The 26,677-nt window shown below is 41.6% G+C and overlaps 1 protein-coding gene across 1 annotated transcript in view; it reads left to right on the forward strand.

The window, feature by feature from the left end:
- The first annotated feature begins 231 nt into the window (after positions 1–231).
- The window catches only part of LOC131277645 (antigen WC1.1-like), a 67,429-nt gene continuing 40,983 nt past the window's right edge, over positions 232–26,677 (forward strand). The window contains exons 1-2 of the mRNA XM_058292684.1: positions 232–304; positions 12,117–12,428. Coding sequence (XP_058148667.1) covers positions 232–304; positions 12,117–12,428 — 385 coding nt within the window. The remainder of the gene's footprint in view (positions 305–12,116; positions 12,429–26,677) is intronic.

Here is a 26,677-nt window from a genome sequence, read left to right on the forward strand (position 1 = left end):
GGAGATATGTAAGGTTCAGAGCCTGATTGGTGTTAGAGCTTCACACAGCAGCAGATGAAGCCTCCAATAGCATCTGAGGTGGTGCGGGGTGTCCCCATTGGCCCTCGCAGGGAGGCTGTCGGGGACGGTCTATATAGCGCCCCCACTGCAGTGGAACCTGTCAAACCCAGCTGCCTCCTCACCGGGTTTTTTGGTAGCTGGAGCTGTGACTTCGGTGACTTGGGTGTCGGGATGGCTCTGAAGGGGCTCCTCCCTCTCCAGGGACTCTGCTTTCTCCTCCTCTGCACCGTGGTGGGTGCTCAAGGTAAGAGCTGCTTTGCTTTCCTGGGGGTGATCACCTCGGTGAAGGGAAAGGCCCCTGGGTCAGGGAGCCAAAGCCACAGGGCTTTTGGCCGGAAAGGAGCCGCAGCAGTTGGTCGTTCCTCCCCTGTGGGCGTCAACTGGTTATGGGCATTGCAGAGAAACGGTACTCGGCCCCAGCGAGCTGAGTAGGGTTCAGTCTCTCCGAGGTCTCCTTTGTTCTCGGGGAGCGTCTGTTCCATCCTAGCACATCGGAAGGCCAAGCGGCTGACCCCGGCTGGGTCTGGCACCCTCAGCCCGGCTGGCCCTTCTTCCTCTGGGTGTAGCAGATTGTCCCATCGGGATTCTATGTTTTATGCATGTATGTCCCCTTAGGGTGTGCTTGTGAGTGTGTGCACATGTGGGGTGTGTGTGTGTGTGTGGGTATGTGAAGGTAATCTACATGAGAGAGAATGGGATGACTGAGAGGTGGTTGAGTCAGTTGTCTGTGAAATACTCAGGGCCACTGCTGTTGGGGTGTGGAATGGATATGTGTGTGTGTGTACCTGTGTGTGATGATAGGCGGAGGCAGAAGTCCCTGATATCAGCCGTGGCCAGATCATAGGTAATCTTGCACCTGCCTCCTCTCTCTGGCTCCTCTCCTTCAGTCCCATGCACCCCGTTCTGCTGCTTCAGGGCTTGCCCAGCACTGAGTGCTCGGGAGGCTTTGCCTGCTGACCCCACCTTTCCTACCAGGTCTCTACCTTAGAGCAGAGGTGCCTGCAGTTATGAGAGGCCGCTTACCTATAGGTGTTAACTGATAGGCTCAGTTACAGAAAGTCTCTGCCCTGGTTTTCTGATTTGCTGGGGTCCTAGACTGGTCCTTTTCTGCCTTCTAGGATCTGCTATTGGAGAAGTATCCCAGGCTTGTGCACTCTGGGGACATGTTCTCTTTCATGCGTCATTCTATTGCTCCTTGTAGGCTGGTTTCCCCTGAGCCATTCACTAGATGGCGTAGGCATTAGAGATTGGGCTGCAGAGAATTCAACCTCCAGCCCAGAGCCTGAGACTTCTTAAAACGGTCTCTCAGGGAAGCGGACTTTGCCCAGTGGTTAGGGCGTCCGTCTACCACATGAGAGGTCCATGGTTCCAACCCCGGGCCTCCTTGACCCGTGTGGATCTGGCCCATGTGCAGTGCTGATACACGCAAGGAGTGCCGTGCCACGCAGGGGTGTCCCCCGAGTAGGGGAGTCCCACGTACAAGGAGTGCGCCCCGTAAGGAGAGCCGCCCAGCGCGAAAGAAAGGTCAGCCTGCCCAGGAATGGCTGCTGCACACATGGAGAGCTGACACAACAAGATGACGCAACAAAGAGAGACACAGATTCCCATGCCGCTGGCAACAGAAGCGGACAAAGAAAACGACGCAGCAAATAGACACAGAGAACAGACAACTGGTGGGGGGAGGGGGAGCGGGGGAGATGGGGAAGGGGAGAGAAATAAATAAATAAATAAATCTTAAAACAAACAAACAAAGAAACAAAAAATGTCTCTCCTCCATGCTCTTTGTTCTCCTCCTAGAGCTCATCCATCAGACCCATAACACTCCTTGGGACCCCCCTCACCCCCCCCCCCCCCCCCCCCCCCGCTTCTGCTCCTCAAGCGCTGGCCAGGTGCTAGTGAAGGTTCTTTCTTGCTGGCTCTGCAGGCAGACACCTCCATTGGAGCATTTGCTCCAAACGAAAGGATGAGAAAATGAGTGTTCTCATACAAAGGCTCTTTTCTTACCAGAGAAGCTGTAGGAAATCCCCTCACTAGTTACTTAAGGAGCAAGGCCATTTCATCAAAGCATTCCTTTCATTTTCTAGGAAACATTATTGTTCAGTGCTGTTTTGCTAAGGTTTATTCTTCTACTTAACATGACCTTGGTCCTGCCCTTGGTAATCAACAGCTCTGGTGTTTCAGAGCATCGGCTTCTTTCTGAACTGGACTTACATTACAGGATTTACCCTGTGAAGGCCATGGTGGCCTTGCAAAAAAAATATCCTTTCAAACAACAATTTTGCTATTATACACAAAAACATGGACCCTCAGAGATGAGAAAATTCAGTACATGTTATTTTGTAATCTGTTTTTAAAAATTAACAATGTATTTTGCGCATCTTTCTATATCACTATCTTTCTTTTACACATTAAAATATTTAATTCCAATATTACAGAAATATAGAACATTGTCAGGACAATAGGGAAAATTTTAATTGTTTCCAATTATTTCATTTATAACCAAAACTCAATATACTGATCGAACTCTTGTTGTGCTGGGCATTGAGTTATTTTCAGTGTTTTTGCTCTGAATTTCCTTGTATTTTAATGTAAGGAGTATTCATGGTTTTTGTCCTAGTAACACTCTATTAGTAGAATTGCTATTTTACGGGATTATGAATATTTTTCAGGCTTTCAATACCTACAGATTAATTCCTGAAATGTTTGCACTAAATTTAGTCCCACTGACATTTTATGAGAGTTGTTTGTTTTCAGATACCTTCACCAATGTAGGCTTTCTATCAAGTTTTAAAAATCTTAGCCAGCTTGTAGGCAAAATTTGGTACATGTGAACTAATTTAATCCTTCATTTGTGAGTTACTTGCTCCTAGCATTTGTCCTTTTCAATGTAGGATGTTTGTAATTTTTGTCGTGATTTATATTAGAATACTTTATCCTATTTCTACTGCCATTGCTGCTACTTAATTATACTGCATTCACTTACATGAACTCATTTAATTCTCACAACAGTCCTATGAGATAGATGCTATATATATATATATATTTTAAATTTCTCTCTCCTTCCCTCCCCACCCCCCTCAGTTGTCTGTTCTCTGTGTCTATCTGCTGCGTGTTCTTCTTTGTCCTCTTCTGTTGTTGTCAGCGGCTCAGGAATCTGTGTTTCTTTTTGTTGCATCATCTTGTGGTGTCAGCTCTCCGTGTGTGCAGCACCATTCCTGGGCAGACTGCACTTTCTTTTGCGCTGGGCGGCTCTCCTTACAGGGCGCACTCCTTGCTCGTGGAGCTCCCCTACACGCAGGACACCCCTGCATGGCCCGGCACTCCTTGTGCTCATCAGCACTGCGCATGGGCCAGCTCCACATGGGTCAAGGAGGCCTGGGGTTTGAACTGTGGACCTCCCATGTGGTAGGTGGACGCCCTAACCACTGGGCCAAGTCCGCTTCCCGTATATATATTTTTTATCTAAAAAACAAACAAACAACAAAACAGATGAGAAAACTGAGGCTAAGCAAAGTTAACTCTCTTGCCAATGTGAGCCAGGTGTAGTAGTAGAGGTGAGATTTGAATCCCAGCAGACTTGCTTTTACTAAATTTTTCCTTTTATAATGCTGCAAATATTTCTCCCAGTTTCTTGTTTTCATCTTATTTTTCTAGTATTTTAGATGTATGGGCATTTCTAATATTAATGTAGTCAAATTTAATAAAAATGTTCCTTTTTCATTTCTGCTTTCTAGAGACTTGTGAAGATAGGTCTTCTCCACTTCAACTTTATATAAATTATTTCATCTTTATTTTCCTCTAATAATTTTTAGACTTATTTAAATACTAAGAACAGGGGTAAATTATTTTACTGTATGCCATGAAGTGATATGTAATTTCATTTTATTTTTTTCCAATATCTTGTCCTGGATTATGTTTTCTTTCTTTACTGATTTGATTGCCATTTAAAAAACATGCTAAATTACACGATGACATTTTCATATCAACTTTTTTGGAATTTGTTTAGACATTCTTCCAATTGTCCCACAAATGTTTATTTAATACCAAAGATGACCCTGGGGGATGTTGTTGACCGGGGACTGAGGCCACAGTAGTGACAATGAAGTCTTCTCTGGGCCATAAAACTTGCTGCCTATGAGGCTGGGCTCTGAAACGTCTAAGTATTGTCAACTCTAAGTGTCATCAGTGGGCACACACATCAGGACAATTAAATTTAGCTGGGAGAGGAAGAGAAGAACGCTGTGTGGAAGGAAGATTTATGTTGAGGCCGTGCTTTCTGGAAATGAAATTATTACTTACAATCCTTCATATTATTTTTTTTCCTTTTTTTTGTCTTTATTTTTTTAATATTACATTAAAAAACTATGAGGTCCCCATATACCCCCCACCCTCCTCATCCCACTCCTCCCCCCATAACAACAATCTCCTCCATCATGATGAGATATTCATTGCATTTGGTGAATACATCTCTGAGCACCGCTGCGCCTCATGGTCAATGGTCCACATCATAGCCCACACTCCTCCACAATCCACCCAGTGGGCCATGGGAGGACATATAATGTCCGGAAACTGTCCCTGCAGCACCACCCAGGACAACTCCAAGACCTGAAAACACCCCCACATCTCATGTCTTCCTCTCACTCCCTACTCCCAGCAGATACCATGGCCACTTTCTCCACACCAATGCCACATTTTCTTCGATTACTAATCACGATAGTTCATGAATAGAATATCAGTAAGTCTACTCTAATCCTTCGTATTATTAGTGATGTCTATATAATGTGTCACATATACCTGTGAATGATATATACCTGTTTAGTATGTGTCACTAATCTATAGGATCACTTATTTTAAATTCATTTCTTTCCTCTATCAAAGCCTGAGAAATAGTTCAAATTTCCCATTACTCTTATTTTTCTGTGAATATCTCTTTATATTTTCAGGAATTTTTTATTATACATATTTTGATATGATATTATTTGCAGAGCAAAGTCTTGACTTTTTTTTTAACTCGCCCCCCCCCGCAGCTTTTTGCTTGCCTTCTGTTCTCTGTGTCCATTCGCTGTGCGTTCTTCTGTGTCTGTATTTATTTTTAATTTTATTTATCCCCTCCCCCCTTGCAGCTTGCTTGCTGTCTGCTTTCTGTGTCCATTCACTGTGTGCTCTCTTGCGTTTCTGCTTGTCTCCCTTATTGTTGCATCACCTTGCTGAGTTGGCTTTCCGTGGTGCTTGTGGGCCAGTGGCACTCCATGGTGCCCGGGCTGGCGCTCTCTGCAGTGTGTGGACGAGCCTGTCTTCACAAGAGTCCCCGGGACGCGAACCCAGGGCCTCCCATATGGTAGACATGAGCCCAACTGATTGAGCCACAGCCGCTGCCCCAAAGTATTGACTTTTATTTTAGGAAGGAAGCATAGCTTAATGATTGTCTTAGTCTGCCAGAGTTGCTATGATAAATACCACAGACTGGTTGTCTTTAACAACAGAAATTTATTGTCTCACAGATCTGGAGGTTGGAGGTCCAACATCAAGGTAATGGCAGGTCATGTTTTCTCTGAAATTTGCAGCATTCTGGTTGTGGCTCGGTCGCTGCCTTTGCCACATGGCAATCTGTCTCCTCTTAAGGCCCACCCTGATTCTGTGTGGCCTCCTCTTAAAAGATGCTTGAAAATCCTATTTCACAAATGAGTTCACACTCACAGGACCATAGGCTACCTCCCAAGTTCCTCCAGGAGCTGGGAACAAAGACCTGCCAAGTTTTTCATTATGCTACAGGGGACATGATTCAATTCCCAACAGTGGGGGTTCCCATCAACAGTGATAAAGTTCTTCCTTTTAGAAGCCAGATTGCCCTAGTTTAAATCCTAAAGAGCTCTAGCTAAAGGAAATTGAGCACATTAAATCTCTCCTGACTTTAGTTCTTGCATTTTAAAAATGAGGATAATATAGTCAATATTAAAACATGTGAGGCTCCTAGAACTGTGCTTGGTATATAGTAAAAAACAAGCATAAATTTTAATTATTGTGTTGCTAGAAAGAATATATATTCTTCAGGATACCTCCCAAGTCTTGTGATTCACTTTCCCTCTGGCTAAATGCCTACTTTGTGCTTTGCCTATGCAAACTGCTGTTAAACCTCTGCCTGGGCCCAACTGCTGCCTTGCTAACCAGGTCTCCATTAGCAACCTTCCTGCAATAAACAATTGTATGAACCATTCATGTATCCCAGAAGCATTCTTCCATCTTCTCAGTAGGGGTGCCAGCACCCTAGGATCAGACACAGTAGCTTTGTTGTTATAGTGCTATACTCAGGCAATACGATCATTGAAAAGATTATTTTATTTTTCCTTTTTGCTTTCATATGATAAAACAATGCTCAACCTTTTATTACAAAAGTAGAGAGACTATTATAATGAACTTGATGGATATATCATGCAGCTTTAAAAATTATCAATACTTGGACAATCTTCTTTCAATCTATATCCCTATTTTCTGTCTTCCCCACATTAGTTTGAATCAAATTCTAGACATCATGCAATTTCATCACTAAATTTTTCAGTTAGTAGCTCTAAAAGATAAGGACTGTTTTCTAAAAAACTTAATTACAATGCCATTATTCACATGTAAAAAATCAACAGCAACTTCTTAAAGTTGTCAAATTTTTACTCAAAGTCCACAATATTCCAATTGTCCTACACTTTAAAATTTTTTGATTTTGACTTTAATTAAAAATATGGTGCATAATTCCAGTTGGTTGATATTTCTCCCTATCTTTCACACTTTTGTTTTTAGTTCTTTTTTGCCTTTCTTGAACTCTTTAATGGGCATCAAAATTTATGATTTGGAGACAATCCATCCTTTTCTCATTGTTAGGTTGGGAGCAAAGTTCTATCATGGTTTTTTACATGCTAAATGGAAATGATACTTCTCCACTCTCTTCATTATATTTTAGTAATCTAATTTTTTAAAGATTAATTTAATTTATTTATTTCTCCCCACTCCCTCAATGTTTGCATTTGCTGCATCTGTTTGTTGTGTGCTGACCTTTTTAGGAGGCACCAGAAACTGAACCACAGACCTCCCATGTGGGAGAGGGCACCTAATCGCTTAAGCCACGTCCGCTCCCTGTTTTGTTGTGTCTCTCAGTATGTTTTTGTCCTTGTGTCTCTTGTTGTGTCATATTGTTGTGTCAGCTTGCAACTCCAGCCTGTCGCATCAGCTTGCTGTGTTGCTCATCTTCTTTAGGAGGCACTGGAAACAGAACCTGGGTCCTCCCACGGGGTAGGTAGGAACTCAATCGCTTGAGCCACATCTGCTTCCCATGTTAGTAATCTATTTTATGGATGTACCTTATTTATTTCATCAGTCACTTTATGATCATTGGTCTTTTGCTATAACAAATGGTCCTGCATTAGTCATTTCATATTTTACCTGTCCATCTTTGAAGGAGACTCCCAGAAGTGAGGCTCTTATTCTTTAAACAGAGTGTTCTTGGGCATAGAATTTTAGGTTGGCATTGTTTTTTTCCAGCACATTTAAGGCTCCATTCAACTGTATACTGGCTTCTATTGTCATTCTTGAGGATTTATGTTAGAATAGGTGTTGCTCAATTGGAGGGTAACGTGCATTAATTTCCTGTCTTAAAAGTTTTATTCTAGGCTATTTTCTTCAATTGTCACATTATTATTATTATTATTATTTTTTTAAAGATTTATTTATTTATTTAAATCCCCCCCCTTCCCCAGTTGTCTGTTCTTTGTGTCTATTTGCTGCGTCTTGTTTCTTTGTCTGCTTCTGTTGTCGTCAGCGGCACAGGAAGTGTGGGCGGCGCCATTCCTTGGCAGGCTGCACTTTCTTTTGCGCTGGGCGGCTCTCCTTATGGGGCGCACTCCTTGTGCGTGGGGCTCCCCTACGCAGGGGACACCCCTGCGCGGCAGGGTACTCCTTGCGTGCATCAGCACTGCGCATGGGCCAGCTCCACACGGGTCAAGCAGGCCTGGGTTTTGAACCGCGGACCTCCCATGTGGTAGGCGGATGCCCTAACCACTGGGCCAAGTCTGTTTCCCATATCATTAAGAATAAGCTGGGTTATGTTGTAGTATCAAATAGCTCCCAAATATCTGAAACTTAAAAGTTTACTTATTCCTTATATAACATGTTTTACTCAGTTCATCAGAGAACTCTGCTCAGCATAACTATACAACTGAGGCTACTGGATGGCCTACCATCTTTTTTTAAAAGAGAAACCAATTTTATTGGTTCATATTAATAAAGCATACAATTCATCAGAGTGTACAATCAATGGTATTTGATATAATCACACAGTTGTACATTAATCACTTCAATCATTATTAGAGCATTTTCATTTTTTCAATAATAATAATAATAAACAAAAAAAACCCCAGACAAATAAACAAGAAAAATTTTCACTTCTCAATCTCTATGTTTCCCCTGCTGTACATAGCTGCAATTTCTGGCTATTCCTGCATAATTATTATTTCTTAAGGAATTTTATTGAGATATAGTCACATACCATACAATCTATCCAAAGTGTATAATCAATGGCTTTTAGTGTAATCACAATGTTGTGCATTCATCACCACAAAAAATTTTAGAACCATTTCAATACTCCAAAAAGAAAAACTCCACACCCTTTAGCATGCCTTCCCCCGTCCTACATAACCACTAATCTAATTTCTTTTTTATAAATTGACTTATATTTGCATTTTATATAAATGTAATCATACAATATGTTACACAATATATTAATATTTTGTTCATAATGGCACAATCATACAGTGTTTTTCCTTTTGTGTCTGTCTTGCTTCATTCAACATAATGTCCTCTGGGTTCATCCATGTTTTCATATACTTTATGACTTCATTTCTTCTTGCAACTGCAAAATATTCCATCATGTAAATACACTACAACTTGTTTATCCATTCATCAGTTGATTGTCCTACCATCTTATTATGTCACCAATTCAATACAGGGCTTTGCTATTTACTGTGCAGAGCAGATACTGGCTCATAAATGTTTCCACCTGGACATGACATACACCATTACTTCTTACACTTCATTGGCTAAACTAGATCACATAGTTATGCTTAGCTACCAACAGGTAAGGAAGCACTAATATTTCCCGGAATAGGAGAAGCAGAAATATTGGTGAACACTAAAAATGTTTATCATATCTATGATGTATTTACAAGTGAATTCCTTTTCATATGTCCTGCTCAAGTTTGGCTGGACTTATTCACTCTATGGATGGTGTCTTTCATTAGTTTTGGATAATTCTTAGCCCATATTTTTTTTGTGTATTGTCTATGCTTCTCTTTTTCTCTCAATCTCTCCCTCTCACAAATACACTCTTCCTGTATTTCAATTTAACTTATTTTAAATCTCCTTCTGGTGTTCTACATCTCTGATGCTCTATTCTATATTTTCCATCCTTTCGTTTTCTATGCAACATTCTAGATAATTTCTTCTGACTTACTATTCACTTTACTAATTCTATCTTCACCTGAGTTTAATGTGGTGAAAAAATTTCAATTTCAACTAAAATGTTGTTCATTCATAGAAATTCTTTTTAGTTCTTTAAAAAAAATCACTTTTTTAGTTCCCTGAAGATTATCTAAGAATGTTCTTGATTTCTTTAAACATAGTTTATGTATTTGTTTTATAGCCTATATCTGATTTTTCTCATATCAGATATCTATGTATGTCTGTTTCAGTAGTTTCTCCAGGTTCTTTCTAATGGAGTCTTGTTTCTCTGTGTGTCCATTATTCTTGACAATTTACTAGTCATTTTATTTACAATAATTTTCTGTAGAAGTAAGTTGTGGCCTAGGATGAAGGAATTTCCTCTGGAGTGGATTTTAATTTTACTCTTCCATGATTTTATAAGAGTATCATCAATGGACCACATTAATTCAAGTGAAAAAATTGAAATTCCCTAGATAGCCTGGAAAGTGAAAGTTTGACTAATTCTATGTAAGGACATCTTAATTTCAACTAATGTCCCATTTATTGTGGAGAGCATCTTTTGTTAGAGTTCTTATCTTGGGTGTTGTTTTGTGGTTTTATTTCCATCCTCCTCCCTATAGAAGCCTGAAAATATATCAACTTTTATGAAGTAGGCTAATGTCTTCAGTGAAAGAGAACATTCCCTACTCCTTTATCGCAGTGGATTTCCATTTCCTCTGCAGATTTTGACTTTTTTCTTCCTAACTAATCAGGTCTTTAATGTTTTTAAGATCATTTTTAGTATATTTATTCCCTTTTTTAGTTATTTTCAGAAGAAGAGATGGTTTGAATAGCTTAACCCTCTATAACTAGGAATAGTATCTTTGAACTTTTCACAGTAATGAAACCACCTGCTTACTTGTCAAAGTCAATAGCTAGTTATAAGCTCCTGAAGGCAAGAACATTGTCTTGTTATTTTCTGCATTCCCAACACCTAACACAGGGCCTGCCTCTCAGTAATTTTAGTTTTAATAAAGGTAGCTTTGTGTATACTATTAGGATCTCCATTTCAATTCTTTACACCCACCCTAATGTCAGACCTTACAAAAAACTCTGAGTAAGCTTCTTAGGATGGCTTCTACTATCTCCTTAACCTACTGTCCATTTATCTTTGTTTCCTTTCTAGAATGGATCTCTCTCAAATCCTTTTCTAGATCAGCATCTTCCCAGGTGTCCCTTCTTTTGATAAATTTATTGCTCTTAACAAATTACTACCAAACCAGGAGTTTAAAACAACACTTAGTATTTCCCAGCTTAGCTGCTTCCTCTTGATCAGGTTCTCTTACAAGGCTGTTACTCTTGTGATGGATCCACTGCTAAGTTTACTCACATGGTTATTGAAAAGATTTAGTCATTCATGGGTTATTGAAGCTGGCTGTTGCTTCAGCTGAGGCCTCCCTCAGTTTCTTGCCATGTGGGCTCTCCATGAGGCGTCTCACAGAATGGCAATCACTTCATCAGAATAAGCAGGTGATGGGTAGCGGACTTGGCCCAGTGGTTAGGGCATCCGTCCACCACATGGGAGGTCCACGGTTCAAACCCTGGGCCTCCTTGACCCGTGTGGAGCTGGCCCATGTGCAGTGCTGATGTGTGCAAGGAGTGCCGTGCCATGCAGGGGTGTCCCCCGCGTAGGGGAGCCCCATGAGCAAGGAGTGTGCCTTGTAAGGAGAGCTGCCCAGTGCGAAAGAAAGTGCAGCCTGCCCAGGAATGGTGCCGCACACACGGAGAGCTGACGCAACAAGATGATGCAACAAAAAAAAGAAACACAGATTCCCGTGCTGTTGACAACAACAGAGTGGACAATGAAGAAGATGCAGCAAATAGACACAGAGAACAGACAACCGGGGGGAGGGGTGGGGAAGGGTAGAGGTGAGATAAATAAATAAACCTTAAAAAAAAAAAAAAAGAATAAGCAGGTGAGAGAGTAAGAGAGGTCAGAAAGAGAGAGGCTATATTTTTCTTCAACCTTAATTTTTTTAAGTGACATTCTATCACTTTTGCCAAATTCTGTATGTTAGATATATGTTAGATCCAGCCCATGTTCAAGATGATAGGATTATGAGCATGAATACCAAGAGGTGGGAATAATTCGGAAATTTTATAGGTAATCTAGCACGGCCTATTTGTTCCATAGGTGACAGTGCCCCCTATGGGACAGAGAAGGAGAGAGGAGATCCCCATATTGGTTCCATGGGCCCTGACCTGCAACTGACATGGGGAGGCTAGTCCTCTTTCAGCCTTAAGCATGTTTACTGGGAAAGCAATATCCAGAGTCTTCTGAAGGCTTGTCCTTAGTAGTTTGCCTGGAGCTCATGAGAAATGGTTGTGTACATTTCTTTACAACTTTGTGTTCAGTGATGGCAGTTGGTAGCTTGTAATTGGCCATGGTGGGAGTATTTATACTACAGAAGTCAACACATGCTATACTTAAGGGCTTTTCTCCCCAGGAAGCCTGTTGTTTAGCATTTACCAGCATAGCACTGCATGGTGTCCTATAATCGCTCCTGTGTTCTGTGTCTGTTTCTCTCTTGCAGATGTGGAGCTGAGGCTGGAGAATGGAAGCAACCACTGTGAGGGGAGAGTGGAGGTGAAAATCCAAGGAATATGGGGCACAGTGTTTGATAACAATTGGAACTTGAAGGATGCAGCTGTGGTGTGCAGACAGCTAGAATGTGGAGATGCTGTTGATGTTCCCAGAAGGTCTTATTTTGGAACAGGGGTTGGACCAGTTTGGTATGGCGATCTTTCATGTGAAGGGACAGAACCAACTGTCAGTGACTGTGATCATACGGACTTTCAAAAGGATAACCTTCCCCATGTCTATGACACTGGAGTGGTCTGCTCAGGTAAAGCCTGATGTTTTGGTAGGGGATCCCCCACAGGAACAAGTTTAGTCTCATTCCCAGAGTAACCGAGAAAATACAGGGTCACAACCTCTTGAGCATACTTGAGTGAAAACTCCCATCACTCAGTGATTCCTAGAGCATAGGGGACATAGGGCTTGCTTGGTCCTGGACCCAAGGGCTGCAGACATATGGATCACTGGGCCCTTCGCGTCTTTGTGGGGTGTCTTAAAAAGGGAGAAAGGTAGGGTCAAAAGGGATTGTTCTGGAGACCAGGAGATCTGTGCACAGACCTTGTTCTATAGCTAACTACACTAAGACTTGAAATCCTCCTGTGTGTCAGTCAGCCAAAGGGGTGCTGATGCAGAGTGCCAGAAATATGTTGGCTTTTATAAAGGGTATTTATTTGGTGTAAAAGCTATCAGTCACAAAGCACTAAAGAGTCCAACTCAAGGCTGCTTTCTCACCAATGTCAGTTGCCACATAATGAAGCAAGATGGTGAGTGATATCTGCCTGGTCTCTCAGGCCTTCTCAGCTACTCAGCTGCTCTGTTCTCTTCAGCTGCAAACTATCAGGCAAGTAGCTCATTCGTCTTCCAGTGGCTTTAGCTGTTTCAACCTTCTTCTTTCTGTCACACGGCAGGACTGAAATGACCAAGTTCTCTCCTCTTCCATACGTGTTCTTTTTTTTTTAAAGATCTATTTATTTATTTATTTATTTCTCTCCCCTCCCCTCCCCCCACCCCAATTGTCTGTTCTCTGTGCCTGTTTGCTGCATCTTCTTTGTCTGCTTCTGTTTTTGTCAGCGGCATGGGAATCTGTGTTTCTTTTTGTTGCGTCATCTTGTTGTGTCAGCTCTCCGTGTGCACGGCACCATTCCTGGGCAGGCTGCACTTTCTTTTGTGCTGGGCGGCTCTCCTTACGGGGTGCACTCCTTGCGCATGGGGCTCCCCTATGTAGGGGACACCCCTGAGTGACAGGGCACTCCTTGCGCGCATCAGCACTGCACATGGGCTAGCTCCACACGGGTCAAGGAGGCCCGGGGTTTGAACCACGGACCTTCCATGTGGTAGACAGACGACCTAACCACTGGGCTAGGTCCGCCACCCCTATATGTGTTCTTGAGTGAGTGTCAGTTTATATCAATCCACCAAAGGGGCAGGGATTTAACTTGAGTCATGCCTTTCTGATGTGGTCAAATCAAAAGCCCTAAATTGATTTTTTCAAGTAAACTTAAAACTTTTGAATGTAGTACAATCAAAGGGTATGACACTCAGAGGAACAGACCAGTTTAAATACATAATCTTTTTCTTTTTTGGGATTCATAAATATTATCAAACTGCCACAACCTGGGTCTGTTTTTCCAGGTGTCAAATGAAGATGGCTCAGTTTCCCTTAGTGTTTTTTTTTTTTTAAAGATTTATTTTAGGAAACGGACCTTGGCCCAGTGGTTAGGGCGTCGGTCTACCACATGGGAGGTCCAAGGTTCAAACCCCGGGCCTCCTTGACCCGTGTGGAGCTGGCCCATGCGCAGTGCTGATGCGCGCAAGGAGTGCCGCCCCACGCAGGGGTGACCCCCGCGTAGGGGAGCCCCACGCACAAGGAATGCACCCCGTAAGGAGAGCCGCCCAGCGTGAAAGAAAGTGCAGCCTGCCCAGGAATGGCGCCGCCCACACTTCCCGTGCCGCTGACAACACAGAAGAAACAAGACGCAGCAAAAAGACACAGAAAACAGACAACCGGGGGAGGGGAGGGGAATTAAATAAATAAAAAAAATCTTAAAAAAAAAAAAAGATTTATTTTATTTATTTATTTTTCCCCACCCCCTCATTGTTTGTACTTGCTGTGTCTCTTCATCTTTCTTCTTTCTTTAGGAGGCACCGGGACCTCCAATGTGGAAGGGAGGCACTTAATCACCTGAGCCACTTTGACTCCCTGCTTTGTTATGTCTTTCATTATGTTTTCCTCATGTTCTTGTTGCATTATCTAGTTGTGTCATCTTGCTGTGCCTGCCCATCATGCCAGCTCACTGTGTTCTTTAGGAGGCACTGGGAACTGAACCAGGGACCTCCTATGTGATAGGTGGGAGCTCAGTAGCTTGAGCCACATCCACTTCCCATCCCTCATGTTCTTTTTTTTTTTTAAAGATTTATTTTATTTATTTCTCCCCCCCTGTTCCCCTGTTGTCTGCTCTCTGTGTCCATTCTCTGTGTGTTTTTCTGTGTCTGCTTGTATTCTCATTAGGTGGCTCTGGGAACCTATTCTGGGACCTTCCAGAGTGGGAGAGAGGTGCTTACTCTCTTGCGCCACCTCAACTCCCTGTTCTGCTACATCTTATTTTCTCTCCTCTGTGTCTTTTGTTGTGTTATCTTGCTGTGTCAGCTGTCAGTGTCGGCCGGCATTCCTATGCGTAGCGGCTTTCCTGTACTGGGTGGCATTCCCACACAGGGGGGCACTCCTGCATGGGGTGGCATTCCAGAGTGGGCTGGCACTCTGCATGGGCCAGCTTGCCCTCCCCAGGAGGCCCTGGGCATTGAACCCTGGACCTCCTATATGGTAGATGGGAGCCCAATTGGTTGAGCCACATTTGTTTCCCCCCTCGTGTTCTTTACAGGTGTGATTTCTACTATGATTTCTACTCAGTCATGTGTTGGTGGAAGATTGTTAGAACCTATTTGGGCCCTGAAATGGGACTTGGTCAAGAAATATTTGGAAGTTTGGACACATTCACACAGAGTAGAGAGAGAGGGAGGGAGAGAGGGAGAAAAAGAGAGGGAGAGAGGGAAAGAGGGAGAGAGGGAAAGAGGGAGAGAGGGAAAGAGGGAGAGGGAGAGAGGGAGAGAGAGAGAGATCCAATTTCTTAAAACCCAGAAAGGGGTTATTAAAATGGAAATTTGGCTTAGTAACTTCCTATTTAATGACTCTGTCATTATACTCTAGTCTAGCTTCAGTTTCCAGAGCCATAGATAAAGAATTGTTTGTGGAAACTATCTAGAGATATTAGACTTTTTTGATACAGTAGATATGCCCTTCTGGGATCCCCTACCCCCTGCTGGTTAGTATACCAGTATAAATAAATTTTGCCTAATCCAATGTTATATTCCTTAGGATCAATTCCCATTTATATTCACCAGTTCCTGCTGTTATTACGGATATCTGTGTCTCTTCCAGGTTTTTTACGCAAGACAGCCAGCCTAGCTTTGTGAGGCTTGTTGTTTGTGGGTCAGTATATAAGAGACAGTGTCATCAAAGTCAGAATTTTTATTTGTTCCTTTGATTTCTTGTCAGATTGAAACTTTAGGTTTAAGTTAAAGTGGATTAAGATGTTATAGCAGTTTAGCATTATTTATGAATTCCAAAAATAGATATTGGATTATGTTTTTGAACTGGTCTTGTCCTCTGGGCATAGATTTTTCTATTATTATTAGATTATATTGGATTCAGAGGTTTCACTTTTACTTGATTAAATAATGATTAAGGCTTTTTTTTTTTCCAGAAACAAAATATTTTTATTAGACCTAGGACCCAGACATACATTGCACACACTCATGTTAACAGTTACAGATGTCTACGTGAGTGTGTTCTCTCCTGACAGTGCTGGGAACACTCCAGTGTGCCATGGACATGAGGCTAGAGGCACATCCACTGCACCCAACTGATGTAGTTAATGTTAGTGAACTACCCGGGATGTTACCGATTCAGCCAAACTCTAATCTGGGTCAGGGAAATGAAACACCTGGTGACCTTGGGCAAATGTGAATATTAAAAATACTTTTTATAAAAGGTTGCTAGGTTATATCCTGGACTGCGGGTCATTGGCAATTCATGTCAAAATGGCATCCGGGCTTTGGAATGGATTTGGCAAATGGATTTGTGCTGAACGAGCCAGTCCTTGGCTTCACATTCCAGTGAAATGACTGGCCATGGGGCAGATGATTAAGGCTTTGATTGGGCCATGTCAGTAGGACAGATGAACAGCACCATAGAAGAGGGAAGTTGGAGTTTTTGAGCTGGAGTCCCAGGAAGTAAGCACATAGAGGAGCTTGGTTGTGAGGAAGGAGAGAAGACTGTTCGCCTGACAGCTCACAGATGGACTAGGGGAGAAAACAAAGCAGCTGAGCCTGGAGAGACTAGAACCCAGGGGGAGAGACATAGCCTAGAGAGCCTGACCATGGAGCTTTAAGAGGAAGAGGAAGGCTGAACATAGGCAGCCATCTTGATCCAACACATGGCAACAGACTTTGGTGAGGAAAGTAACTTAGCCTGTTAACTGTAAGCTTCTACCCCAAATAAATACCCTTTATAAAAGTCAACAGATTTCTGGTATTTTGCATCAGCATCTGTAGCAGTTTGATATTATCGATGAATTCCAAAAAGAAATACTGGATTATGTTTGTGAAATGATCTTTTCCTTTGGACATATTAGATTATTTGGATTCATAGGTTTATTTGATTAAGTAATTATGTAAACCTCTTTTGCCAGTAGGGCATTGAGTCCCCACCCACCAAAGGGATAAAAGTCATGGCAAAGGACAGAGTTAGAGGGTTTTGGATGTTAGAGTTTTGATGTTGGAGTTTGATGCTGAAGCGTTAAGCTGGAGTCCCAGGAAGTAAGCTCACAGAAGAAACAGAAGCAAGCCCCAGGAAGAGAGAAAACCTAAGCCCAGGAAAAAGAAACCCAAGGAAGTGAGGAACCCAGGAAGCCTGAACTCTGGCAGATGTTGGCAGCCATCTTGCTCCAACACATGGAAATACACTTTGGTGAGGGAAGTAACTTATTCTTTATGGCCTGGTATCTGTAAGCTCCTACCCCAAATAAATAACCTTTATAAAAACCAACTGATTTCTGGTACTTTGCATCAGCACCCCTTTGGCTGACTAATACAGCACCCCTTTGGCTGACTTATACAGATGAAAACTTCAGTACCTTTTAGGAATTATAAAGCATAATGCTGGGATGCCTGCAGCTGCTGCAGAAAAGTCTCCAGACATTTTCTGGTCAGTACTATGACTTCTGTTATATGAAATAATAAAAAAGGGACTGTATCACAGTTGTCAGTGCAAATCCTACCTACTATCTTTACCTTGAAACCTTGGAAAATGCTCCTTAATTGAGTCCATGTGAAGCATGCTGAAGAGTTTTTTTGTAGGTCAGTCTCCTTGAGACTCACATTCTGTCAGATCTCCTCTTATGTGAGGATCACTGTGGCATTTTGAATTCCTAGGAATTACAGTGCCTGTAATCCTCAAGTATTTCCATTCCCCATTCTATCCTGGTGAGTAGCTAAAGGTCTTTTTGTAGAAGTTTAGGAGGAAGGTTGAAATGATAATTTTTTTGGATTTTGGCATATAAGATTATTTGTCTAGGGGACAAAGTCTCCCCTTCATTCAAGAGATTATGGGTCTGTAACTTGGTTCAATTACAGAAGTTGTGTGTGGTACTATGATTCTCTGTTGTGGTGATTTATGCCACACCATTATCCAGATGAAGAATTCTTTTCCCTTATAAAAATCATGTAAGAGTAGTGTTGGAGAAAGTGTGGCACTCACTGGGATGTGGAAGACTAAGGGATTGCATGCAGAAAGTTTATTGGGAATCTCTCCCTATGGAAGGGTCTGAAGAATAGACTTCAGCCCACTCCTGGAAGGGGGAATATGTGTTGTGGGAAACTGGCTTGCCTGTTCCCTATTTATTGCACTTATCCCCTATTATTGTAAACGTTGCCGTGCTGATGAGGAACAGCTGCTTTGGTGTTCCTAATAAATATGATGTAGAAACTAGGGTCGAGGCTCTCAGTTCTAGAAGCTGCAAGCCCTCTGGTTCCATCCTTGGTTCCTCTCTCATATTTCTCTTTGCTTGTTATTTCTGTAAGTTCTGTATCACCTTCCCTTTGAGCAAACCTATTGCTGAGCTCGTTCTCAGCAACTGGCGCCCAACTTGGGGCCCAAAGGGAAGAAGTCTCGCTTGAAGTGAAACTAAAAGGCGGTGTAACGGCGTAAAGCCCCAAGTGGTACAGAAAACCTTCCAAGTCCTAAGTAAGGACACTCTCGGGTGTTTTTGCAGGGTTATGATGGAAAACAGTTCAACCAAATATCGCCCATATGTCTGTCTCTTGAAACAGCTTCTCAAAGCAAGAGAAGCTATGGTCACTGAGCTTTGTATTTTGGAACTCTTACAGGTTATAGAACAATATTGCCCATGGTTCCTAGCAACAGGAAGTCTAGAATTAGGAGACTGAGAAAAAGTGGGAAAAGAGTTAGAAAAATTACTTGTTTGAGGTGTTCCGCTCCCCATTACTATTTGGCCCACTTTGATTATAATTAAAGAACCCTTGCAAACAGAAGAGGATGAAGATAGAGAATGTGAGGAAATTCCTGCTATTGTCTTGCCTTCAGCTTCTTCATTAACTGACTTTAGAAAATCAGTTTTCCCTCCACCGACTCCCTCTGCCCCTCCCATATCTGGAGATACTCAGCCAAAGTTATCCGCTCTACAACAGGGCATCTTACAGGCTAGAAGGGAGGGTGATTTGGAAGCATCAAATGGCCTTTCCGGTTAATTATACAAGAAAGAATAGCTCCTGGAGTAGATCCTCAAAACCCAAATGTAGTTTATGAGTTCACCCATGAACCCTCCCCATTTAAAATATTGAAACAGTTAAAATCAGCAGTACAACAGTATGGTCCAAATTCTCCTTTTACCTATGGTGCAGTGCAGGGGCTGGCTGAAGGCTCTAGGCTGATCCCAGCTGACTGGTCTGCGTTAGCACTGCATTACCCTAGGGCCTGGAGAATTTTTACAATTCAAAAACCTGGTGGATGGATCATGTAGAGACTCAGGCTGCTCACCATAGAGCCCATAATATCCCCATTTTCTTGGACCAATTAGTGGGGGTAGGGAACTGGGTGGGAGTAGATCAGCAATTAGCAATGAATGAGCAAGCCATCACACAGGTTCAGTGCTGTTGCTTAAGAGCCTGGCAAAATATTGAGGTTAAAGGCCAACTTCCGGTGTCATTCCAAAAAATATTATAGGAACCTAAAGAACCCTACCCTGACTTTATTGCTTGGTTACAAGAGACTATCAAAAAACAGGTCAATAACTTAGAGGCTGCGGATACTATTTTGCAGCTAATGGCTTATGAAAATGCTGATCAGAATTGTCAGAAAGCTATAGGGATTATGAAGAGTAAAGTGGATTTGTCTGGATGTATTCAATTGTGCTCAGGCTATGGCCGGGATGAAAATCAATAAGAGGTTTTCTGGTAAATGCTTTAATTGTGGAAAAACCGGTCATATGAAAAAAGATTGTTGGAAAAGGTCTGAGGGAAAAATGCCATTCAGACAGAATATTTCAGCTCAGAAACTACCTGAGCTGTGTCCCCGCTGTGGTAAAGGATATCACTGGTCTAACCTATGTCAGTTTAAATACCATAGAAATGGCATCCCCTTGTCGGGAAACTTCCAATGGGGCCCGCCCCCTGCCCCATTCCAAAAGGGGTTTTTCCCAGTTCAGTAGAGCAACCCGAGCACTCCCCAACACTCCACAGTGTCCTGGATTTATCCCCGCCACAGCAGGAAGTGCAGCCGTAGATATCCCTACGGCTGAACCTGTTATTTTGCTTTCAGGGAATACCCCGGTCTTTGTAAAAATGTAATAAAGGGACCTTTACCAATTGGCAAGGTTGGACTTCTCCCTGGGAGAAGCAGTCTTACCTCACAGGGAGTTTGAGTACACACAGGAGTAACTGATTGTGACTATCAAGGAGAGATTCAAGTTATCATGTCCACCTCAATTCCTTGGAAAGCCGATATTGGAGATCGCATAGCACAATTGTTGTTCCCTTATGTTTCGATGGGAGCTAGTAAGAAAGTTCGAGGGAAAGATGGTTTTGGAAGTACAGGAATGACAGGAGTATTCTTAACTGAAAAAATTTTAGAATCTCATCCTGTTTGTGAAGTAAGCATTCAGAACAAATGGTTTAAAGGACTTACTGATACTGGAGCAGACATTTCTATCATTAGTTCTAACCATTGGCCCCTTGCTTGGCCAATACAAGATGCATCTATTTCTGTTGTGGAACTTGGCACTCCCAGAGGTTTGAAACAAAGTGTGCAGATTTTTCAGTGTCTGGGACCTGATGGGCAACCTGCCACCCTGCAGCCATATGTTGCAGACTTACCTATCAATATTTGGGGACGTGATCTATTAAAACAGTGGCAGGCTGAAATTTATATTCCCCAGGAGGGCCAATATAGTAAACAAAGTCAAGTATTAACAAGGAAACAAGGACATGTTCCAGGATTAGGGTTGGGTAAGCTCCACCAGAGAATTGTTAAACCAATCGATCCCACAGCTCATGGTAATCGTGAAGGATTTAGGGTATCCACCTTTTCCATAATGGCCACTGCTCAGTCTAACCTCCTTGGATCACCCAAACCCATCCCTCTCAAGTGGACTACAACTTCTCCGGGTTGGGTTGAACAGTGGCCATTAACTCAAGACAAATTGGAGGCACTTCATAAATTAGTTAAGGAACAATTAGACAAGGGGCATATTGAAGAATCCTTTAGTCCTTGGAACTCTCTGGTGTTTCTTATTAAGAAATTATCAGGTAAATGGAGGCTTTTAACAGACCTCTGAGCAGTCAATGCAGTCATTCAACCCATGGGTGCACTGCAGCCAAGTTTGCCCACACCAGCTATACTCCCTCGTAGCTGGCCACTTGTTGTTATTGATTTAAAGGATTGTTTCTTTACAATACCTTTGGGTCCCCAAGACTGTGAGAAATTTGAATTCTCAGTGCCTTCTTTCAATAACAAAGAACCCATGAAAGGGTTTCAGTGGAAATATCTTCCTCAAGGAATGCTTAATAGCCCTACTGTATGTCAAAACTCTGCAGCCAAAGCTTTAGATCCAGTCAGAATGGCTTTTCCTTCCTGTTACATTATACATTATACATTATACATATATTATGTGCTGCTTCCTCTTCCCAGACTTTAGTTTTAGCATATCAGGCCTTAGAAAAGAGCTTAACTGCAGCAGGGTTAAAACTTGCCCCTGAGAAAATTCAAAAGGTTACTCCTGTTTCTTATCTCTGGACTATTATTGATAAAATTACAATTAAGCCTCAGAAAGTTCAGATTTGTAGAGACTCTATATATATTAAAACTTTGAATGATTTGCAAAAATTATTGGCAGACATAAACTGGCTAAGGCCCAAAGTTGACATTTCTACATATGAACTGTCTAATCTTTTTTTGCTATTATGAGGAGATCCTCAATTAAACAGCCCCCGAGTTCTGACAAAAGAAGCAGAACAGAATTAAAACTTGTAGAGGAAAAAATTCAAAGTGCCCAAGTTGAACGCATTAATCCAGAACAGCTGCTGCAATTGCTCATTTTGCCTTCTTTACACTCTCCCACAGGAGTCCTTATGCAGCAAGATCATAGCGTAGAATGGTATTTTTGCCTAATAGTGTTGTTGAACTTTATCTTCTTATGTGAATTTTATGGCCCAGATTATACTCAAAGGCTGTGAACATTCTCATGCCCTTCATGGACAGGACCCTTTTCATATCATTCTTCCACTTTTACACAAAGAAGTTGAGGCTTGCTTACAAAATCACTTAAAATGGCAAATAACCCTTGCTGATTATATTGGACAAATAGATAATCACTACCTTAAGAATCATATATTACAATTCATTAAGTACACTCAATGGATTTTACCAAACATAACTAGGTTTCAACCAATATCTGATGCCCCTACAATCTTTACCGATGGGTCTGGAAATGGTACAGCTGGGTATACTGGTTATAAAACCAAGAAAATTCCTACTTCTGGATTCTCAGCTCAGCAGGCTGAATTAGTAGCAGTGCTTACTGCTTTGCAGGACGTACAAGAATCCATAAACATTCTTTTGGATTCTGCTTATGTCGTTCAAGTAACCCAATTAATTGAAACAGCTTTTATCAAACCCAATATAAATCAATTTCTTTACAAACTTTTCCACAAACTTCAACAGATAATTAGGAATAGAAAAAGTCCATTTTTTATTACTCACATTCGATCACATTCAAATTTACCCAGACCATTGGTACAGGGCAATAATGAAGCTGATAAGTTAGTTACTCCTGTTTTACAAGAAGCTAGTCATTTTTATAATTTAACCCATCTGAATGCAGCTGGCCTCAGAGCTCATTTCCCTTTAACATGGACACAAGCTAAGAACATTGTTCGTACTTGTCCATCATGTCAAATTCTCAATAATCCAAAACAATCAGAACCTGGAGTAAACCCCTGTGGTTTAACTGTTAACTCTCTGTGGCAAATGGATGTAACTCATATCTCCTCCTTTGGAAAATTATGTTATGTTAAAGTCTCTATAGATGCTTGTTCAGGATTCATTTGAGCTATAGCTCAGACTGGAGAAAACTGCTCAACATGTAAGATGACATTTGTTAGCTTGCTTTGCTGTAATGGGTCTTCCTCAGTCTCTGAAAATGGACAATGCTCCTGCTTATACCAGTGTCTCCCTTAAAAGGTTTCCTTAGATACTTGGAGTATTCCACACACTAAAGGAGTCCCTTATAACCCCCAAGGACAAACTATTGTCAAGCGAGCAAATCAAACCTTTAAACTCATGTTACAAAAACAAAAAGGGGGAGACAGGGAGACACCATCAGTGCAGTTACACAAAGCATTATTCACTCTCAATTTTCTTAACTGTGGAACAACCCTGGAAGGAACAGTAGCTGAAAGGCATTTCCAAACTAATTCTCAAACTCAAACTCAAACTCTGTCTGAAAAATCTTTAATTTGGTGGAATGATCCACTGACCAATGAATGGACAACAGGGAAGCTCTTAACTTGGGGAAGAGGGTTTGCTTGCATTTCCCCAGGAGACAGAGAACGTCCTGTGTGGGTACCAGCTCGTTGGATAAAGCCATACCATGAATGCCAAAAGAGGAGGAAAGTTCCTGTGGAACCCAGAACCTCCAGTCATACAGATGGAGAAACAGACGCTGAAAACTGCATGGCTGGGTCTCATTCTGAAGACTAGAAGCACTTTACATCAAAGTATCTAAACTACAGAACTTGTTCAAGCATGGTATCATAAATCAAGTATGGTTTGGGGACAGAAAGAGATTAAAAAGGAAATTGAGAGGAGGAAAACTGGAAAAGAAATGTTGGATTACAAAAGAAAGCAAGAAGAAGAATTAACAAAAAGAATGTTAGAGGAAAGAAACAGAAAAGGCAGAAGACAGGGCAGCTCAAGAGCATATAAAAAGTCGATTTAAAATTAATGAAGAAATTCTAAGTTAGTAGATTTGGAACTGCTTTTGCGCTTGTTCAATGTCAGTGTGTATGTTGTAATTGTTTCAGTGTATGTTGTAATTCTTTTTGTGATTGTTCATTGTCAGTGTCTATTCTGATACCTCTGGATGGTGATTTAATTTGATAAAAATGAAAAAAAAAACACAACTGAAAGAGCTCTATACAAATGGCCAAAAAATAAAAAAAAAGTGCTTATATTATTACCTGAGTTTAAAATGTTAATGAGATCTCTATAATAATTAAAAGTGTAAGTCTTGATTAATAGAATTACTATGTCGCTTCATAAAAAATAATTCTTGCTTAAATTGAAAGGAATAATTTCTTTTTCTTCATAAGATAAAATGAAAGATGTGAAAGTGAGTATTGAAAAAAGTAAAAACTTTGTGGGAATGCTAACTGAAATATTATAAGGTGTATTTTGTCCTAATATGGAATGCAAAAGTTAAGTGAATATTGAAAAAGGTAAATGATTTGTGGGAATGCTAACTAAAATTTAAGGTGTATTTTGTCTTAAAATGATTAGTTTTATCAGATCATGAAATGGAGATATATAGGACAGAATTAGTATGCATATAGCAAATTGTAAAGGTACTGTGATAGTATTCAGTGAGTTAATGTGTTTTGTAAAAGTAAAATAAGCCTGAACTGAATACAAAAAGTACAAAAACTGTGTGAAAGGGTTAGCAATGGACTTTTGCAGGTCTTAAAGACTTTCTGCCCTGGCCTGATGGCATTGAATCTGGCTGCATAGAAGAAACCTGTGAAGTGACCCTACTAAGAAACATTAGAGATAATGGTATCTTAAGGGCCTGGAACAGGCAAACAATTGGGGCAAACTATAAGGTCCCTGCTACTCTATCAAATTCTTAAATGTTATTTGGTTGGGTAAGACAAAATTATATAATCTACTGTATTTGATAAAGTACAATGTTTTCTTATGTTTAATAGAATTAGTAATATTGTTGGAATACTAAAAATCTTTTATCCTTCACTAAGATGTGTTAATTAGGAAAGGTCCTTCATGGGAGTAGGAGGACCTCCAGCAGGCTGCTTTAAAAAAAAAAAGGAGTCGGGGGGAAGGTGGATATTGACTTAACCTGTGAATCGGCTGTGGCCAGCACCAGTATTGGCTTTGGGTGGCGTTTGTGGCAAAGGCAATATTCTGAGTACCCCTTGGGTTTTAGTCACTAATGTGGGAAAAGGCCAAAAGTGCAATATAAAAAAGCAATTGTGTGCAGCATAGCTAGTTCTGCTGAAAGTGAAAGATCTAACCCAGTAGTGTCTGGTCACTCTGAAGACTGCCATCCCTATCCAGGGGAGGATTGCAAATACTAAAAGCAAAACAGAAACAATGGACTGTTGTGAATCACCCTCTATGGAGGAGAGATCCGTGGAAGAACATCTGGGACACCTGCCAGCAGTGACAGGTAAATGTCTGTCATGTCCCTGCCCACTTGTCTAACATCCCTCTCAGGACTGTTGAGGCAGATGCCTCATGAAGATCCAGAGCCACACAACTGACACCCGAGAATGAGGCAGAGTGGCTCCACCAGAAAAGTGAACATCATGAATACCAGACCTTGTGGTGCCTAGAGCAGCAGTTCCCGCTGCCTGCTATTCACCAACAGCTTGTGGCCTTAATGCTCACTTCAGTGACTGTGACATCAGCACCCTCCTGCTCTTGGAAGGGGCAAGATATGCTTTCACTACCACAGACACTGTAACGGGACTCATAACAGGTCAGCTATTGTTTCCTGCCTGGAAAAAGAGTCCTCACAAGGATGGACTATGTTTAAATTCAGCACTGAGTTGTGATCCCAGGTCCAGTGAAGATGCTAAGAGCAGGACTGAGGAAGACATTGAAATTATGTGATAAACTTCCAGCTGCCCCACAGCCCCAAATGGGGAAGTAACAATAAGTTGTCATTGCCTATGCCTCAAACTATACAAATTGGGGAAAATGAGGTCGTTTTTGATTGAGTACTGGCCTCTATAGCCTTGCTGGTAGGAAATCTTAAGCTCATGAGAAATAAGTCATCATTATTAGTTGGAGTTTCTATAATCTGCTGTAGTTAGGAATTATGTATAAAATGCTGTTTTAAACTTGGAAGAAAAATTACAAAATGTAAGTGTTGGAGAAAATACGGCGCTTACTGGGACATGGAGACTGATTGATCATAAGCAAAGAATTTATTGAGACGCTCTCCTCCGGAGGGGGTCTGAAGAACAGACTTCAGCCCACTCCTGGAAAAGGGGGAACTTGAATTTATACAGTACATTCTTAGGCAGGGGAATGATAGTTAGTGGGAGGGGGTTGAGGGTCCCGAGTGAGGTGCAGGGACCAATAGGAAGTTTTGGCAGTGAGAAAATTTTCTTGATAATGATTAGGGGGTTTATGTTCTCTTGGAACGCTACAGGAGCAAATGTTTCTTTTGATCTGTAGGGCTTTAAAGGGTTTCTTCATTTCCTCCAATATGTAAACATGAAGCTTTCCTTTTCCCTCTGATATGCAGGTAGAGGTAGTGAAGATCTCCATCTCCCTCTAATGTGCAGATGGTGAAGATCTCTATCTCCCTTTACTCCTGTCTCTACAGGGTTCCTTTGTTTAACCTGTGGGAAAGTGCCTGTGCTGTCAGACATGGGAGGAGGGGGTTTACCTTTTTCCAAATGCATATCAGGGGAAACTGAGATACACCTCATTAATTATTGCAAACCTCTAACAGTAACGATGCCTGGAATTGCGGATGGACTACAGTCACTAAACTCTATGACTTGGCGGGAAAGTTGGGGAGGAGGTATTCTGGGAGAAGTGTTCCTTGTTTGTCTTTGTTTCTTTTGAACTTAGTCCTCAAAAGCATGCAACAAACACTTCGGCATATGAGGCAGCAAGAAATCACCAAATTTTCCTTC

The sequence above is a fragment of the Dasypus novemcinctus genome, unplaced genomic scaffold (assembly GCF_030445035.2).
Source record: "Dasypus novemcinctus isolate mDasNov1 unplaced genomic scaffold, mDasNov1.1.hap2 scaffold_215, whole genome shotgun sequence".
NCBI classification, from domain to species: Eukaryota; Metazoa; Chordata; class Mammalia; order Cingulata; family Dasypodidae; genus Dasypus; species Dasypus novemcinctus.